Consider the following 20,472-nt stretch of genomic DNA (forward strand, 5'->3'; position numbering starts at 1 on the left):
TACAGTATTTAAAGTTACTTCTAAGTAAATGATTACTAAGTACAAACAAAGTGAATGAGCCAGTTTAAATTGTGCATTTTGAGACAGGATTTGAGTCCGTGTTGGGAATATTTGGTCTGAAGGAACGCCGCTGAAGGCTCCAGAGCTCGTAGTAGGAAAACAGGAGAAAGGGACAGCGAGGTGGAGAGAAGACAACGACGAGGGGATTCCTGTTCAACAATCGATACGCAGAATAAAATCTATAGTTTAATCATTTGTAGTTTATTATAAACAGGAACAAAGTGGAAGGTAACTATATTATTGGGACAGGAACTGCTTCTTCTTCACGTCTCACAGCGATGTCTGAAATATGTAAGTAAAGATGCGCCGTGCAGTCATGAGTCGTCTGTGAAGCTCTTTCACCTCCACAAACAGCCAAGACGTGGTTTGTGAGCAGTGTTGGGAAGGTTACTTTTAAAATGTATTCATTACAGATTACAGATTACATGCCCCAAAATGTATTCTGTAACGTATTCCGTTACGTTACTCAATGAGAGTAACGTATTCTGAATACTTTGGATTACTTAATATATTATCATGCTGTTTACAACTACATGAATGTACTATTGCTGTGATTTATTACTGTTACTGAAGGTCCGCGGCTCCGAACCGTAGTAAAGGGACCTCTGGCTAATACGGTGGGTTCGTGTCGGCTCGTAGCCGAAAACTAGCTTTACTTTGTTGTCTGGGTCAACTTTGCTAGCAGAGACAGAGAGAGGCGTTGAACGCCTGCTCCAACAGAACTTATTGTTTCAGAGGAAAACACGAACACGGTGTACAGTCGAGTCTTAATAGCTTACTTACAGCTGGGCTCGTCAGGCTCTCTTCTTGGCTGCAGTGGTTATTATTATATTTACATGCTTCCAGCTCCCGTTTTTGCTCGATGACAGCTCGTACTTTTCCTTTTTCTCCCTCCCTCGCTCACAGACACATAACGTGTATGGCAGTCCATTCTCCCTGCAGCACGGACTACACTGCCCATGATGCTACATTCTTTAGAGCTATACCTGTAGCATTCTGCCTGTTAGCTTAGCACAACAACGACAAAAAGGCCTCTCTCACCCAGGAAACACGCAGAGAGAGAGCGTCACCCTGTAACCATGGCAACCGTAACACTGCCGCCTGGAACAACAGAACATAGCTGTCAAACAAAACCCAAACAGTCCTGACCCGCCACAATATGAAACAGGGAAGTACCGCCGTGTAATCCATTTATTTCAACAAAGTAACTGTATTCTAAATACCACCTTTTTAAACGGTAACTGTAACGGAATACAGTTACTCATATTTTGTATTTTAAATACGTAACGGCGGTACATGTATTCCGTTACTCCCCATGCAGCGAGGCCACAAACACAAAGGTAAAAACGATGATGAGTTTATGATGAGGGGACCTGAAGAGGAGGAGAGGGACAGGATGCTGATAGGGCCAGACAGGCAGTGTCCAGGTACACAGGTGTTGGTGACCCAATCATGGAAAGTGACTTACATCTAGGTTCAGGTTTTTGTGTTGATCTTTAAAACTACGGAAATTATTTTACATGAATAAATATGTCTCTGAAATAAGTAATGAAATAAGGCTACAATAGATAGTTGCATGAGCCTCCAGCTGATCCGCATCACTTTTTAAAAAACGTTTCCAAACATCACTTTTTTGTACCGTATCAGATCAGTTCAGCTTAAACTTGGCATCAGATTTGAAATAAAAACAGTGGTATGCACATCACTAGTAATCAATGCTGGATGTAAACACGGTGTGAATGATGGCAGCTGTTGGTTGTTACATTTAGACAAGCTGGATGATGCCAGTGAGGTTTTATCACTGTTTCATTTGCAAAGGTTACAGTAGAAGCAGGATTTGATGTCCTGGAGGCAAAGACGGGGCAGTGGGTGATAAATAGAGCTCGCTGTCATCAGCATAACATTTATAGAAGATATGACAGAAGAAGGTAGCTCTCTGGGGGACTGTGGTGCTAACTAGACTTACAGCTTTTGAATTGAATGTAGCTTTAAAGCAGCGTAAAGGTGTAGCAGTGATTCCAGTCAGTCTGTCAAGACGAACGTTCGTGTCAAAAGCAACACTCAGATCAAGCAGGTTAAAAAAACAGAATCAGCCGGTTAGCCGAAGAGGTCATTTGTGATTTTAACCAAGACGATCAGGTACCAGATCAAGCATCACTATTGTTACGGCCCTAGCAGGGCCGCCTCCTGAAGTTGTCTGTGTGGGCGTGTCCGTCCATCTCTCCTGCCTTAGTTGCCACCTTTCTTTTGTGCAGCTGACTCTCAGTAATTAAAAGTATTTAAGCCGAGGGAAAGGTGAGCTCTGGGCTAGAGTGCCATTAGTGTGGTTGCAGCTAGTGAGCTGCTCTCTTTTTGACTTACTTTTTACTTTATTGACCAACGCTTGAGTTTTGTTTGTTTTCCTTAAATGCTGATAGCAGCTTGTCCGTCTCTTTTAGTTGAGCTACTTTAATAAAACTATTTATTTTAACCCTTTTGCCTCCTTGACTCTTTTTCCTGACCTGGACACTTTTTGTTACTTCCCCCTCACCGCCTAGACCCCTCAGAGGAACGTAACACGATGTTGTAATAATTCACTCGAGGTTTTGTCTGTAAGAGATTCCTGCTTTTGAACAGATGTTGTTAGATGGTACCAAATATTCCAGTGTACCTGTGCGCTGCTGCTCCTGCAGTTCAGCTGCGACATAGACATCCTCACCCCCAACCCACATGGAGTTAGGGTGGGGTTAGTGTTTGGTCAGCGTCCACGTCGTTTCGTCTTTGCTGTCTGGAGCCCAAATGGAAAAGAATTTAACAGACGAACTGCAGTAAAACTGTGTAGACTTCATTAGAAAGGTAATATAATGTAATTGGTATGTAGCTAAAACGCTAACCCCAAACCTGATGTCCACCTTATTAAACATTCAGAGGAGACGCGTCCATCTCTCCGGCTGTGTTTATAAGAATATCACAAAACAGACAGAAGCTGAAAATAAAACTGAAGTTTCCTCGTGGTTATCTGTCACTGCTGAAGCGATGTAGGTGAGCTGCCCCTTTAAGCTTACACGATCAGCTCTGCTGTAGCCCAACAGGCTCCTTATTTATTACAGTGTGTGGACAGTCCCCGAGGTAGCTGAACCTTTGACCACCGCACGGCGTCAGTGGGCTGAAGAGACAAGATGAAGAGGCAGTCAGCTCTCTATCAGCAATCTTCCTCACCTTTCCCCCTGAGCTCTCCTTAAAAATCTGGAAGCCATCATCGCTCCTTCATATCTCCCTCCGGCTAGATATGAAGTGAGCTCACATTATAAATATCTCCATTCTGTTTGATTGCCCTCCAAATAAGTCACACTGTTCAAACAAGCACAGAGCACTGCTCCGTTGCCTCCCATTGCCTGGCTTTGAGCTATTGACGCTGCAGCTGACGATTTATTATAGGCACCTTTCCCAAGTGACCGATAAGCATTGTGATGGATGCATGATTTTACTGTGCCAAAAGAGCTTTATCTCACTCCTCCAAGCTACTATCTCGAGCGGGCTGATGAGCTGTGCTTACTCTCTCCTCTGACTTTCTCTCCCCTTCTTGCATCCTTCAAATGGAAACCACAGTGAGCCTCATCCTCCAAAGAAGCCATTTCACCAGGAACAAATGTATTCTATTATTTACTGATTTCGTTATCTATGCACTTTGTGGCTTCTCGCATTCTTTCCGGTTTATGTGCTTGTGTTTATGTGCGCGCTCGTCAGCCCCTGTATAGAAGGAGTGGATACCGATGAGTTGACAAGCATATGCATATGTGCATGTGGCGGCGTTCAAGCCGAGCAGAAAACCGCGTCCTGTCCTTGATGCTGTTTCCACATTGTCTTTCTCTGCTCTGGATGCAATATCCAGCTATTTAGAAAACACAGCTATCAATCATCTCAATTACTGCTGGCAAACTTCAAAGCGCGTTTGACTTGCTGCTCATTTTCTTTCTATTAGTAACACTCAAGTGGGCAGAAATACAAAAGAGCAGAAATTACAAAAAGACGTGCGTCTGTGTGGCTCTGTGGTGCGACGCAAGTGACAGGAAATGTCTTCACTTTTAGGCTGAAAGGTTCAACATCTGTTCCACAGATTTTGTGTTAAATGTCACATGCATCTATTTATTAATTCAAACTCATTGGATCTGTGCGTGTGAGACAAAAGGATGCTCGGGCAGAAATGTTTATTTATCTACAAAACAGGTCAACGATCTTTGCTGTTAATGTTCATGTGATAGTATATGTATATGCTCATTTATAGCTCATTACATGGGGCTGTGAATATGAGCAACATCTCATCCGATATAAGACATCTATCGTCTGATATCGATATAAATCACAAAATTTTACATTTTCTGTAAATTCTGTGAATCTCGGAGCTCGACTTGTGTGAAGCGTTTCCAGCTGGGCGTCGTGTAGCTGGAGTCGAGTGTTTTAACCGATGCATGAAACCAGCGGTCCCAAACCCCCGGGCCTCGGACCGGTACCGGTCCGTGAGTCGCTTAGTACCGGGCCGCGAGAATTGAGGCTCAGGTGTGAAATGTATAGTTTTCAGGGTTATTTTGTTATCGTTTGTATCGTTTACTCGGTTTTCCTGGGTTTTTTCACGTGTGTTATGAATAAATTCTTTTTTTCTGTACCGGTACTAGTTTTATTTTGTTGTATTTATCCGCGACACCTTAAAGGCCGGTCCGTGAAAATATTGTCGGGCATAAACCGGTCCGTGGCGCAAAAAAGGTTGGAGACCGCTGCCTTAAACGATACATTTTTAGACATAAGTTGTAACGGCGATGTTTTCTTTGTGAGTATTTATTACACGGCGTGCTGCGGGGAAAAGCCTGTTCTAACGTTTGAGTCTAAGCTTTATTTTTTAGCACCTGATGGCTCTTTTTTGCTTCTCATCCGTAAATAATCTGCATCTTTCACGTGATTCAATTTATTTTGAAAAGTCTCAACAGGATCTGGAGCTTTATTGTGAAAGGTTTGTGTGGAAAATAAACAAGCAGACACGCAATGGTTTTACCATCGTTGTTGCTAACGACAACGCATAAAAACAGGCGCTTGTCCATCCTGAGTGTGGTTATATTAAATATAAGAGAAAGAGAGAACTTTAAGAAATTAATAATAACTACAGTGACCATCAAAACCAGGAAAAAATATTGCCGTAAACAGTTTATTTTGCGACACCACGAAACAAACGATAGACGTTTTTATATCGTCATCCGATATACATCGTTATATCGAACAGCCCTATCATTACATAACATTTGATGTTTAGTGTTTAATTAGAAACACCACACACGACACAGCAGCAGTTTATGTTAAAACTCAAATTTAATAACTGTGATGGACATAAATGTAAATTTGCCGTCTACATTAGAGAGATCTCTTTGTGTCCGATGTCCGACTGCGTGGACGGTCATCCATAAACATACTTTTATGTAAGAAGTAAATCTCATTTTAATGCTGCTCACCCAGGACTGGGTCACGGGCAAAGAAGCCCAGACCTCCCTCTCCACAGCCACCTTGTCCTGCTCATTTGAGGGAATGCTGGAGCGTTCCCAGGTGAGATGAGTGATGTAATCTCTCCAGCATGTGCCGGGTTTACCTGAGGACATAAATGCAAAAGCCACAAGTGCAAAATAGTGTCGAAAAAGAAGATTTTAAAGGGCAATACCAAGGAGCATAGACCAAAATGTCTCTGGATGCAGCTTAAAAGAACTACATCCAATCTGAGTCACAAAGTGTGACTGGAGCAGCGTGCAGACAGGCTGTAAACACGATGCAGTCTACCAAAGTAACACCAGGACGTCTACGCCGTGGAGTTCCCAGACTTGGATTTAGACAAGTCCAGATGACTTGTATTATCTTTAAAATAGGCTCTATATACACTGAATGAAATACCTTATTTAAAAAAATTCAACATTTCAGTTTACTGCTTTTTAACAAATTTGATCATCTTTCGCAGCAAAGCCCACTGAGGCCACATCTTTGGACGTGGCACAGGAAGTGGAAGCAAAATCACTGAAGACGCAGCTGGAAACATCACAAAGGATGAAACGTGAATTCAAAGCAAAACACAGAACAAACTAATCAGCAGCAAGCACACAGAACAACCGCATCCAGTCACAGCGAACGACAGCAATCTTTGTTTGCTAAACAACAAGAGGATAAGCAATAAACAGAAGACATTCCAGCAGAGCTGCACCAGTGGACTCCAAAACGTATAAAATTACCATGAAAACAAGTAAAATACCAAAAATGAACAAATAAAAGGAAATCTAGCGTTTTGCTGTCATATTAAGTTAGTTCAGAAGCCGAGAAGTGCAGAAGCTCCTGACAAGAGTCTGAACAGTCATTGACCTGTTTGAATGTCACATGATCTGATTCACATCTTCTCAGTGGCTGCTGCAGCCGAGGTGAGTGCCAACAAGCTTCACTTTGGGAAAGGAAAACCTGACTGTAAGAGCCAATTAAAGGTTAATTTTATTGGTATTTGTAAAATGATTAGAGGAGAAATATACATGTTTGATGTTAAGAATATAATTTCTAGTTAATTTCAAAATACTGTTTTGTTAAAGGTATAGAATATAGAAGTGCGACATTCTAATGCGCTTTTTGGGCTTCCGGCACGCTGTAATTACGTAGTTGGGGCGTCAGATAAGCTGGAAGCAACAGTTTTTTGACCGAGTCTTGCCATGTAAATTAAAAGTTTCAATAAACATCTTTTTTGCAAGAAAAGGACCTGGACTTGCTCGCGTTTCAAATGCATGTTGCCGGACTGACTCCTAAAGGTGGTACAGAAGAGTGAAATAGAGACGGAGCGCCGCCACTACACTGACCGTTGAGTCGATTGTGAGGTGATGTAAAGATGAATGAATCGGCCAGGTTATTGCACGCTGTCAGCTGGTCTGTAGTGTTTAATTTGTTGATATCTGACAAGTACGCCAACCACAGGAACAACAGGGAAGGGAGGAGCAGGGAACATGCAGCTGATTGACCCGGAACTTATACAGGGTTCATTCCCGCCACAATAAAGGGACTGGCGGAAGTGGGGTCAGAAGTTACCGTGGTTACGGATTCATCAAACCAAAGCATCAATGCACTGAAAGCTTTAACGTTACATACATCAAAACAGGGCTTTTCATCTAACGTCTGTGTGCTGTGTTTGTGAGCAGGCGCATGGCGACAGTGGGAAGGAAAAACTCCCTTTTAACAGGAAAAAGCCTCCAGCAGAAGCAGGCTTACAGAGGGATCAGCCAAGGAGACACTGTGGGAGCCAGAATTCCCACTTCACTATGATTAATATTCACAGCTTCAAGATCACCAGCAAGTTATTGGGGATTTATGCTCTGTGGAAAAAAAGAAAACACGATTTCCACCTAAATGTCTCAGATATTTCCACTGATTGTCCAAGAAACTAATTTTACTTTGAGTCACGCTGCTAGCAGACTAACCCACTGCCACAGCTACTGTCAAGCACATGAAAAACGTCAGATTTCATTCATTTTTGATGGACGTTACTGTACCCGCAGCAGTCGTCCCAGAAAAAGAAAAACATGATGTGATCAAGAGTCCATATTTACCGCTGAGACTTTTCAATTAGGCCTGTTTGAAGAGAGATTCTGTTTTCGGGTTGCCTCAGTTATCTGAGGCCTGTATTTAGTGGGGCCCCCTGCAACGTAATCCACCCACCCTTGTACACAATGAATTTAGCCTTGCATTCAGCTGTATTTGGCAGACGCTGCTTCCCAGCATGGAGGCACAAACAATCCGGATCCGCCGCATCACTCACCTCGTCTTCTGTCCTCTCCTTCCTCTCTGTGGTATTAAGTATCACTTGCCGCTATTCCAACGCTGTCAAACTCAATTTCAAAGTTTTTCATCTGCCAAATCCAGCTGCATTTTCCGGCTCACGTTGGTGATCACGCTGCGGTCGAGGGGGAAACGGAGCCAGGAAGAAGTCAGCGTGATTGGCGAATCTCAGCGATGTCAGTGTAGCATTTCAAAGCCAGCTATCGTTCCCGAAAAACACAGCAGCTCCTGCTTTTTTGGCTGCCGCCGCACACGCGGGACTCAATAAAATTTCTTAATTAAGGAAATGCATCTCGAACACACAGAGCCGCTTAGTTTGTGATGTGTTTACTGAGATTAAACTTGTGGATTTAGATTTGTTTTCATATATTCTCATTTCCTGTCATCATCCATTCGTCACAAAGGGACCGAGTGCTTTCCTAACACTCTGGGAGTGAGTTCATGTCAGTGCCCTGACTGCTCTTCAAATTTTCTACTGGAAAATGTAATATACTCGCCGTGGCTGCTAATCAAAGCAAGCTGAGCGAGAAATATGTGTGTAATTTATGACATGTTAAATTTGGCTAGGGTGCTTCCCTCACTCTGTTCCTTTGCATCTCCACCCTGAAATAAATTTCCTTTGGGCAGAGCACACAGCGTGGCCTGCAGATTTCTAACCATGGGAAACAGTGTTGTTGTAATGATAAGAATGCGTGAGGCACTTTAGGCCATATTACCCCTCCTGCTTCTAACCACTGGCTGTTTATTTACCTTGGAGATGAATGCAGCGAGACTCCCTCTGGCCCGAGCCTGAGCTCGCCGTACTCAGGCTGCAGACTCGCTTTCTAAATACAGAAGAGCAAAACTGAAGCGAGCTACCTTTATTAAATATACTTTATTGTGGTTGCTCGCTCTTCTGTTGCAGAGCCGTTCTCCCTCGATCCTTTGCCAGTGATAATTACAGTTATACATGCTCAGTGGACGTGCATGCCTCATTGAAACCGATGAAATCAATATCTTAAATATGCTGTTTTTCCAAATGATGAAACATCTCATTGCATTAAAAAGCAGAGCAATTACACCGCGCTCGATAGCTCTTCAACAATATCTATTCGAGCTTTGCAAAACTAATAAGGAAGCAAGGAAAACATACTTCTGTTTGTTTTCTTCGATTTACCCATCGAAAGCTTTTCCACCTGTCGCGCTGTCGACGCCTTTCATCGACATCGTGTTTGGTTGATGAAATAAATCTTGTCAGTTCAGCAGCAGTTGAAGCAGAGTTTCAGCTCTCAGGGATGTGGCCACTCGCTTACTGTCAGTACAATTTAAAATATCTGCTAACTGCTTTATCTTCCTCATAAATAGTTTATAAAGCCAAAATAAACAGAAAGATATCTGCCTGCAGTTTGAGCTTTAAACAGGATCTTGTGTGCTCACTTCAGAAAGTATATTTGTGTTTCTACAAAAGTAGCTTTGCATGATTCACTGTTCAAAATAAACCTTCTTTGTCTTATCCTGGAAGATGGTATGGCCCCTTAGTCCTCACAGAGTCTGTAAGACAGCTTTCTTCTGATTGGTTGCCCCTCAAAAACAGATGATTTGAGCAGCAGGTGGGAGGATTGCTGTGGATACTGCAAATTCTGGTATTGATACTATACGGAGTAAATACGAGGCCAGTATTGCCAATACTAATGATATTTAGTATTACTTTTCTCAAGTAATCGGATTACTGTAATCCGATTACCTTTTCTCAAGTAATCGGATTACAGTAATCCAAGTAATCGGATTACAGTAATCCGATTACTTTTTCTCAAGTAATCGGATTACAGTAATCCGATTACTTTTTCTCAAGTAATCGGATTACAGTACTCCGATTACTTTTTCTCAAGTAATCGGATTACAGTAATCCGATTACTTTTTCTCAAGTAATCGGATTACAGTAATCCAAGTAATAGGATTACAGTAATCCGATTACCTTTTCTCAAGTAATCGGATTACAGTAATCCGATTACTTTTTCTCAAGTAATCGGATTACAGTAATCAGATTACTTTTTCTCAAGTAATCGGATTACAGTAATCCGATTACTTTTTCTCAAGTAATCGGATTACAGCAATCCGATTACTTTTTCAAGTAACGAGTAAAGTAAGGGATTACTATTGCAAAAACGGTAATTAGATTACTGTTACTTTCCCGTAGGAACGCTGCGTTACTGCGTTACTAAAACCGTGATTTTTTTTGCGAGAATGTCTCATGACAGTGACGTAAGCGAGTGTGACGTTCGTGACAACAGCTGTGTGCAGATCAACAATGGATCATGCAGAGAGAGTATGAGCGTGCAGCGTTTAAAGCGTGGAAGTACTGACCTTACTTTGAGTTTGATTCCATAAAAAGTGACAAAAACATTAGTGTCCGTTGTGCGTGGGTAGAAAACTTCTTTTTACAGCGAAAAAAACCCTAAACTTCCGAGCAAGCACCGAGTAGCTACGACGTAATGGGAAATTCACAGAGAAACTCGCGGATTCTTCCACCGACGGCTGCACACCTGCACCAGGGTAAACCTCCGCCTACCCCACTCCTGCTTTACAGGTGAAAATAGAGCAACAGGACCGCTAGTCTTTGACTTTATTTATTTTCTGCTGTGTTTTACTTGCATCTATTTGAAAGACTGAGTGTAAACACACAAAATATTTTATTTTATGTGCTGGAATGTGCAGAAAATAGGTTTAAATGTTAAACTAATTTCTTCCAGTCAGAGAATGTTGCAGATAATTAAATTTTTGCTTGATGCATAAAGTTAAAAGATTAAAACTAATAAAACAAGTTTTAAAAAGATACTTTTCCATTTGATTACATTTTGTATGATGATTATGTAGAAAAAGTAGAATTGGGCTGAAAGATCTATCACTTTATCACCTATTCAGGTTGTAAATCCTGTTTTTAAAAAGTAACTAAGTAATTAATTACCTTTGAAAATAAGTAATCAGTAAAGTAACGGGATTACTTTTTTGGGGAAGTAATCAGTAATTAGTTACTGATTACTTTTTTCAAGTAACTTGACCAACACTGGTCATGACTTATGAGATCAATCATCATCGATCTGCAAATTCTGAGCACATCTCAACGACCACTGTGATGTTTACTTTCAACAATAATAATAATAATAATAATAATAACAATAATAAACGCCTTTCAGCTTCTCAGTATTTTGCTTCACTGGAATCTAAATGTGCGTCTCTCTAATCTACTTTGGCTCAATGTCTGTTGTTTAAATGTGCCGTAGGCTATAAATAGATATACACAAAACGGGTCAGACATTTTTCATAGAACATGTTTGATGTATATTTACCTCAAGAAAATATTTAACACAATTCAGTGGGCTATATACTGAGGATAGAAAAGTATTGATCCTACTGCACTAGCATTAATCCAATACCAATACAAGCAATCGATCCACCTCTAGTGGATACAGTCAAAGCTGTGTGTCAGAGTTAGCTGACCACCCTCACTGACATCATAAAGAGCCAAGACTAGAAAAGAACTCTTGAAACAGAACATTTAGAGCAGCCTGAAGCCTGAGACTTTAGTTTGACTACCTAAAAAGTTTTTGAACCCCCCAAAAAAAGAATAAAGAGAAAATTCCAACAGACTCCATTCTCTGTAACGTTGGTCATGTTTAATGTGACAGCACATACAAGAGGGAAAATAACAGAGAAGAAGGACCTTAGGAGGACCTTTAAATAGAGAAATGTTTCAAATCAGTGTCCAACTTCATATATATCTGTGTGAACTTGTGTGTAATTAGGCAGTAACTGAACAACAAAACTTCTTCTATACACATTTCCTTTGTGTGTTTCCATATTTCCATAGTTCTTAAATGAAGTGTAGAAAATGCAGAAATGTCGGGAGAATCACTGCTTCTGCAGAAAGTGTCCTTTGTTACCGACTTGATGTGACAAATAGGTCAGTTGCAGTGGTGCAGATGCATCATGCATTTCAGAACATTTCCAATAGATTGTGAAGGTTTGGGATTATAAAACACCGTACAGAAGATATGTGAGTGACCCTTAAGCTTGATAAGCTGTTGTTATTACTTTCTACACCAGGATCCTTTTCTAAGTAGCTGACAGCTGGTAACTGTGCAGGGGTGGATCTAGCAAAGTTTAGCCAGGGGGGCCGATAGGGCATTAACAGGGAAAAGGGGGGCTCAAAGACATACTTTTCTTTCTTATTCTCATTTAAAATGTCTAGCTTTTATTAAATAATTATCTGAATCTTACACCCAAAGTTTTAATCTGATGAAAAATGTATAGAAGTCTATTACTGTATATAGTAACTATTAAGTCTAATATACCCTAGTAAGCTATGGTACTTTTTCCTTTGGGAAGGTACCATCTGTGCAGTCTGCAATTCTGTTGAAGAAAGATGTTGAATCTATTTAATTATTCTTGAAAAATAATTGATTTCTGTGCATTTTTTCCCACACTGCATCAAATTAAAGTTGATTACGTCGATTAAGCATCATAAGGTGGGGGGGTTCCCTTCCCTTTTTTTTTTTTTTTCGCTGGGAGTTTGCAACCCTATTAGTTAGGTTGCTTACTCTTTAAAATACCAGAATAGGGAGGATGGAGTAGGTTTAAGTTTATTAGATTGATCAGTATTGCTGAACTATGAAATATTTTGGGTGCAGTGTATTTTTTGCATACGAATATAACAGAATAGCTTTAGTGTTTGTTTTTTTGTAACTTGAGTATGAACTTATGCAAAAAGCAGCAAGATATTAACAAACATTTTTATTGATTAAAAAACACACTATATCAGATTCATATCGGTATCGGCAGATATCCAAATTTATGATATAGGTATCGGACATTAAAAAGTGGTATCGTGCCATCTCTACAAAAAACATTTCTAACTTTTGTAACATTTCTAGTAAATAATATACTTAGGCTCCCCACAGTTGAGCTTTTTTTTTAAAAAAATATTTACAATTTTCTATAAGTTAAATATCTGTAAAGATTATTACTTACTGTTTGACCTGATACGCTTCTACCCTCTCAAACCACGGCCACATCATGTAGTCGATCATTGTTATAGAATCGCCACCAAAGAACTTGGTCTTCTTGTTAACGAGGTCCTAGAAATTGAATGTTACATTTATTAGAGTTGTAATTAACTGGAATAACCAGGCACTGTCAGGAAAGATAAACTTAATTGTTTTAATAAAAACAACCTTTGATCAATGACTGTGATTCACAGGCACACACTCATTCACACACAGTGTATCACCTCATATGTTGGGTTAATGGATAAAGGAACCAGAGGCCTCAAAGGTGTGCCCTACCTCGTTTAACTTGGCAAACTTTTCTTTCAGTTCAGCTTCCAGTCCGGAGACATCCTCTCCCTTCTTTTTATCCATTGGGATCTTGTAGAAGTACGGTATCACCTGTAGGTAACAGTGACATTAATATTATTATTTGGTGGTGGTTAACAAAAAACAAAACGTTAAGGTTTATATGCAAGTTTTTGTGTGACCTACTTTGGAAAAGTGCTCCAGCATCATCTTTTGCTGAGCCTTAGCAAAGGGAGAGGAGGGAAGCAGCTTCTTTTCAGGGTAAACTTCATCGAGGTATTCACAGGTGATGGGTGACTCGTATATCACCTCACCAGCAGGTGTCTCAAGCGTTGGGACAAGACCAAATTGATTCTTCTTAAGGTACCAATCGAGTTTTTCTTTCAAGTGGACATTTATGGTTTCGTATCTGAAAACAAAAAAGCAGGTTATGTGTGCATGTTTAAGCACAGGTTGAATGACTGTGATGATTTTTCATTTCTACAGCAAACTAGAATAAAGAGTAGCCTTACTTGATTCCTTTGGCTTTGAGCACTAGTCTGGTCCTTTGGGCAAAAGGGCAGAACCTCATGCTGTAAACCCTGATGTAGTCTTTAGGGACTGGGCCAGGGGCAGCGCTACCTGAGGGATACAGAAATGTTTCTCCCATTAAAAGACTGGTCAGTAGGGAAACCTGAAGAGGGGTTACGTAAAGACTTTTCTCCTGTTAAACCTTTACTAAAGTAAAAAAAAAGAAAAAAATCTATTTTGTACAGTAGTATAATTTTCAGAGTAATTTTATAGCTGACAGTTTGGGTTATGTTGTGCTTCCACATCAGCATTTTGTCTTCGTAGTATTTTTACACAACATCCCAAGCTTTATGGAAACGGCATTAACTGACTTTACAAACACCTTTATTTTCAAACTTACAGTGAATTTATCATTTCTATTTGATTACAGGGCAGCTGACTGTGGATTATGCACATTTATACATTTGTACTTGTATTTCAACTGGATTTGTTTTTTCTTTTCTGACGTCTGCTTGTTTTCAGAGACGCCACAGTGAGTCGCTGTTTGTTCAGACAAATTGGTTCAGGCATAAAGAGTTTCGTTTATAAACGTTTATAAATTAATAATCATCTGGACCGTTTGGCGCTTCAAATCGGCACGAAGAGGTTTCATAGGACTAAAGCATAATTTTGCAAAAACGAAGCTAAATCCTTAACACAGATCGAATCGGAGGAATAAAACTATTGCATTTCACATCGATAAGCAGCCTTCAGTTAACAGAGTAATACTTTATTTCTTACCTTTAGCGAGACACTTTTCAGCAGACATGTTGGCGCTTGAAGTAACGAATGATTAGAAACAGATTGTAAAGGACGGAGCTAAAGTTTATATTTTACGCTCTAGTTCCGCGGTGGGCGTGTCGACTCAGTTTGACACGCCCACCGTTGTCTCAGAAGGCTGGTAAAGACGTGTTTCTTTTCTTCTCTTCAAAGGAGCCGCCGTGGAAGTTTAAACTATGTTGCTCATACAGACTGTCATATGACAAATAAAGTTCCCAACTTTGGCAGCAGTAATTTAAAGCAATGGTTTTATGATGACTTTATTAGTGTCTCACATGTAGAGGAATGTTCTCCCACTCGTCTCTGCAGCTTTGTTTCCGTTAATTGGGTCATTTGTTTATGTACAGCTCTCTGAAGGAGTACAGCACTTCAGGCAGTTTGGTGTCTGGACCTCAGCCCATGAAGCACCTTGAGTCTTTTATTTTACAGCCATTCTGTTGTAGATTTGCTGCTGTGCTTAGGTTTATTGTCCTGTTGCACTTTGGACCAAATGTTAGCTGTCAAACAGATGTCCTCACATTTGACTCTAGAATACTTTGCTATGCAGAGGTGTTCATGCTCCTCTGCAAAACAAAACAAGCCTTAATCATCACCCCCTCAACCACCATGTTCAGTGTGAGGTGTTTGTGCTGCTATGGGGTTATTTACTTCAGTTCCAACTTCAGGAGGTTCAGGTGACACATTTTCCCCACATGTTTGCATTCGTCTGCATGGAGTAGCCTAAAACAATCAAATATTTTAAAAAGATGCAGGAAAATCTACACAAATGAAAAATAGTAAATAACCATTCTTTGTATAACTGTATTTTATGTATCATTGTATCTGTTGCAGATCTGATGGCAGCTATTAAAGATTGTATTACTGTATGCATCTTTGACTGCTTGTTTGAGCTTGCTTTCATCATTTTGCTTGTGATGTTTTTTTAATGTGTTGATGTCAAAGTTTTGGAAAGGGAGATCTAGGTTATTAAATGAGACCATGAATGGGAAACTGTGTTGATTTTTATGTGTCTTAAAGCACAACTAGAAAAATCTGAATGAAGACAGTTATTTCATGGACAAATTTATTGAAAACTCAGTCACTATCGCTCTTCACAATAACATAAAAGTAACACAGTAACATTAAAGGAAGGCTGAAGGTTTTGTTTGATACTCTCATCAATAACTTCCTACAGGCCATAGTCAAAGTCTGGGTTTCCATCAAGGAAGGTCTTGAAGAAGGCCTTGTGGGCGTCTGGGCTGAACATGAGGGCTTTGACAGCCGAGTCCTGCAACATGAGTTCTGTCCACTTCTTCAGCTCAGGTGTGCCATCCAAAAACCTAATAAGACAAAGGGTAGAGCCATTTAAATACAAGTAAATTTGAACACCCATTTGTTTGTAATAGTTTCAGTAACGAAGTGAAATGTAAATACTTCAGCACACAGGTAATAAATATAGATATATACAGATAATCAGTGTTACAAGGGAGGAAAAACACGATTTTGATGTTAAACTGTTACTTTACGTTAATGAAGTCTTAAAAGTCTTAGAATTTTCTTCACACATTAGACCTTAAATTACTTTTTATTTTGATTTAAGTAAAAACAGCCAAACTGGGAATCTGAAAAATCTTTCTGAGGCTGTAAAAACACATATCTGTTTTCCACTACTGTAGAACCAGCTCTGCCTTTTTGCCTTGAAAATCAGTCGACATTTCCATAGTCTTGAGAACCAAAGATAATTTATGTAGCAAACGTTTATGTAGATTATGTAGAAAGCAGCAGACAGAGTCTTCAGGCTGCTTCTGTGAATTGCTGTGTCTTGCATTAGCATATGCTAAAGCCAGTAAGTACAGTGATCCCAACGTTGCACAGTTAATTTTTGCCACAAGCACCAGTTTTCTGGGGTGAAAATAGTTAAAGCCTGATCTAGATTGGTTACTGGCACATCTCTAGTTGAGTTAAGGTCCACACAAAAGAGTTAAACTTTCACTGTTTGTCTGTAAGAAACAGCAACATTTGGAAAAGCTATTATTTATTCTAACTTACTGTTTGAACTGATACGCCTCCGCCCTCTCAAACCACGGCCACATCATGTAGTCGATCATTGTTATAGAATCACCACCAAAGAACTTGGTCTTCTTGTTAACGAGGTACTAAAAATTAAATGTTATATTCATTAGAGTGTATTTAACACTCTGAAATAACCAGGCACAGTAATGAAAGATAATCATCCTAATACTGAATACTCAAAGGTGTGGCCTACCTCATTTAAGTTGGCGAACTTTTCTTTCAGATCAGCTTCCAGTCCAGAGACATCCTCTCCATTCTTTCTACCTGTTGGGATCTTGTAGAAGTACGGTATCACCTGTAGAAAACAGCGATGTTAATATTCCTTGATGCATGCTCAATCATTCAGGTAAGTAAATCTCCAAAAGTTGATGCTGTTCATCTGGACGTAGCGTAGATGGAGATGTCAATATTATTATTTGGTGATGGTTGATAAACCCCCCAAAGCTCAAGATTTATATGCAAGTCTTTGTGTGACCTACTTTGGAAAAGTTCTCCAGCATCATTTTTTGCTGAGCCTTAGCAAAGGGAGAGGAAGGAAGCAGCTTCTTTTCAGGGTAAACTTCATCCAGGTATTCACAGGTGATGGATGACTCGTATATCACCTCACCAGCAGGTGTCTCAAGCGTTGGGACAAAACCTAATGGATTCTTTTTAAGGTACCACTCTGGTTTTTCTTTCAGGTGGATGTTTATGGTTTCGTACCTGAAACAAACAAACAACAACAACAACAAAAAACAGAAGGTTATGTGTGCATGTTGAAGTAGACATCTGATAGATTGAAGTACTATCATAATTTTTCATCTGTACAGTAAACTAGAATAAAGAGTAGCCTTACTTGATTCCTTTGGCTTTGAGCACAAGTCTGGCCCTCTGGGCAAAAGGGCAGAACCTCATGCTGTAAACCCTGATGTAGTCTTTAGGGACTGAGCCAGGGGCAGCGCTACCTAAGAGACACGAAAAAGATTCATCCATTAAAAAAAGTAACAAGGAGAGCAGGTGGCAGTATTTAAATGTATGCATTGTACTTCCCATTCAAAATTAAAGTCATATAGGGTTGTAATAATCCACCAGAAAAGCAATGCATTAAAATTACTTACAGAATCTACATAAATCACAGGTCGGTAGCGGATTGTGTAAAAACTTTTACCAATTAACCTTCAAGTAGAACAACCGTGGCAGAAAATACTCCACTATTACTGTAAAGCACAGTGAATTTAAAGTAATTTTATACTTGCAAGTTTGGATCAGGTTGTTGTATTGTCAATTCAAGGGTTTGATTGTTTTTGTCTTATTTACACTTTACTTAACATCCTAAACTTTATGGAACTGATCTTAAACCAGCATCACAAATATCTTTGTTTGAATACAGTGAATTTTGCAGTTTTATTTATGCCTGTACTTGTAAGTGTAAACGCTTACCCCGTTAACGGCGTCTTCTTCAATGACTGTGAAACGTACGGATTCACTTTTACCTTTCTCTCAGCGCACACGGCTTTATAAAGCTCTGACATGCTTTGGGCCGTCATCACTAGATACTGTTTGAGTCGCTATGGCAACACGAGGGACGGCAGCCGCGGAGGTACAAACAAGTAACGGGAGGGAAATTTTAACGTAAGGCGCATTTTTGATAGAAGATGAACGTTAATATATTAAAGAAATACAATAAATTAACGTGTAGGTTTGCGTCTCAGTAACCAATTACAGTATGTAACAACAACAAAAAAAAAGATAATGGGTGAATGTGAGTGGAATTAAAAGAAAAAAACTTTAAAATCATAAAAATAATAGAAAATGGCTAATTAACAAGAAATAAACATTCTAAGAGAAAATAATATTTCCAATTTATTAGTTTCAATTTTAAATTCAGGAGAACACAAATTCAAATTTAAGAGAAACTAAACGTTTTAAGAAGAAATATCAATGGCAAAACATTTAATTACAGCTTTTATCTTTATGATCAGATAGTGAAATGTAAAAGAAAATAAATTGTTTTAGGAAACAAAATGGATGCATTTACAAGAACACAAATTAATAAAAGTCAATAGTCAAAAAGAATTGAAACAAACTTTGAGCATTAGTCTATTTTTTGTATTTTAAAATATGAAATATATTGCGATAAAACTTTAAAAAATTAATCCTTTAAAGGATTGTCCTCAGTTTGTCTTTAAGTCAGTGTTCTGTGGTTTTTAAGAAGCTACATGAAATATTTTAAAATCATCACTGAATATAATGTATAATCTAAATTATTTGCATTATTTTGCTAGACAGTATTTTTGAGCAATTCCAGTTATTTCATATATTGCTACCCCCCCAAAAACCCATCTCCATAGAGACTGTGTCTGCTTCCAAAAAGACAAAAAACAAACTAAAAACCAGCAACAAACAACTTAAACATTTACAAAGAAAGAACAATACAGTATCCACATCTGAACCAAAGAGTAAAACAGTGAAATGTGGATTATTAAATATTAGGTCTCTCTCCTCCAAGTCTCTGTTAGTACATGACTTAATAATTGATCAACAAATTGATTTACTCTGCCTTACAGAAACCTGGTTGCAGCAGGATGATTATGTTAGTTTAAATGAATCAACACCCCCGAGTCACTCTAACTACCAGAAATCTCGAAGCACAGGTCGAGGGGGCGGTGTCGCAGCAATTTTTCACACCAGTCTATTAATTAATGAAAGACCAAGACAGACTTTTAATTCATTTGAAAGCCTGATGCTTAACATTGTCCACCCCAGCTGTGAAACTCAGAAACCAGTCTTACTTGTTATCATCTATCGTCCACCTGGGCCTTACACAGAGTTTCTGTCTGATTTCTCAGACTTTATATCTAATTTAGTTCTGAGCTCAGATAAAATAATTATTGTGGGTGATTTTAACATCCATGTTGATGCTAAAAATGACAGCCTCAACATGGCATTTAATCTGTTGTTAGACTCAATTGGTTTCTCTCAAAATGTAAAAGAACCCACCCACCACTTTAATCACACTCTAGATCTTGTTTTAACATATGGCATAGAAACTGAACATTTAACAGTGTTTCCTGAAAACCCTCTCCTGTCTGATCATTTCTTGATAACATTTACATTTACAATAATTGATTACGCAGCAGTGGAGAGTGGACTTTATCAAAGTAGATGTCTTTCTGAAAGCGCTGTAACTAAGTTTAAGAATATAATTCAGCCACTGTTATCATCGTCAATGCCCTGTACCAACACAGAGCAGAGCAGCTATCTGAACGCTACCCCAACAGAGGTCGATTATCTTGTTAATAATTTCACCTCCTCACTACGTACGACTCTGGATACTGTAGCTCCAGTGAAAACTAAGGTCTCTAATCAGAAGTACCTGACCCCGTGGTATAATTCTCAAACACGTACCCTAAAGCAGATGACTCGTAATCTGGAGAGGAAATGGCGTGTCACAAATTTAGAGGATCATCATTTAGCCTGGAGAAATAGTTTGTTGCTTTATAAGAAAGCCCTCCGCAAAGCCAGAACAGCTTACTACTCATCACTGATTGAAGAAAATAAGAACAACCCCAGGTTTCTCTTCAGCACTGTAGCCAGGCTGACAAAAAGTCAGAGCTCTTTTGAGCCAACCATCCCTTTAACGTTAACTAGTGATGACTTCATGAACTTCTTCACAAATAAAATTTTTATCATTAGAGAAAAAATTACCAATAATCATCCCACAGATGTAATATTATCTACAGCTACTCTGAGTTCCATTGATGTTAAGTTAGACTCTTTTTCTCCAATCGATCTTTCTGAGTTAACTTCAATAATTACTTCCTCCAAACCATCAACGTGTCTTTTAGACCCCATTCCTACAAAACTGCTCAAAGAAGTCCTGCCATTGATTAATTCTTCGATC

General features: G+C 39.3%; 2 protein-coding genes across 2 annotated transcripts; both read right to left on the minus strand.

Moving 5' to 3' along the window:
• Positions 1-12,881: 12,881 nt before the first annotated feature.
• LOC148101478 (glutathione S-transferase omega-1-like) lies at positions 12,882-14,643 on the minus strand. Its single transcript, XM_087845650.1, has 5 exons — positions 14,499-14,643; positions 13,721-13,829; positions 13,395-13,617; positions 13,200-13,301; positions 12,882-12,992 (listed from the first exon to the last, which is right to left on the minus strand). Exons 1-5 carry the CDS (start codon positions 14,524-14,526, stop codon positions 12,882-12,884), a joined length of 573 nt encoding a protein of 190 aa, XP_087701776.1. The 5' UTR covers positions 14,527-14,643.
• A 1,062-nt stretch (positions 14,644-15,705) lies between these two features.
• On the minus strand, positions 15,706-17,561 carry LOC148101479 (glutathione S-transferase omega-1-like). The gene is made up of 5 exons (XM_087845651.1): positions 17,425-17,561; positions 17,069-17,291; positions 16,783-16,884; positions 16,566-16,672; positions 15,706-15,856 (listed from the first exon to the last, which is right to left on the minus strand). The coding sequence occupies exons 1-5, from the start codon at positions 17,559-17,561 to the stop codon at positions 15,706-15,708; spliced, it is 720 nt and encodes a 239-aa protein (XP_087701777.1).
• Positions 17,562-20,472: the final 2,911 nt, after the last annotated feature.

This window comes from Neolamprologus brichardi, chromosome 9, assembly GCF_056152115.1.
Source record: "Neolamprologus brichardi isolate AB-2024 chromosome 9, ASM5615211v1, whole genome shotgun sequence".
NCBI classification, from domain to species: domain Eukaryota; kingdom Metazoa; phylum Chordata; class Actinopteri; order Cichliformes; family Cichlidae; genus Neolamprologus; species Neolamprologus brichardi.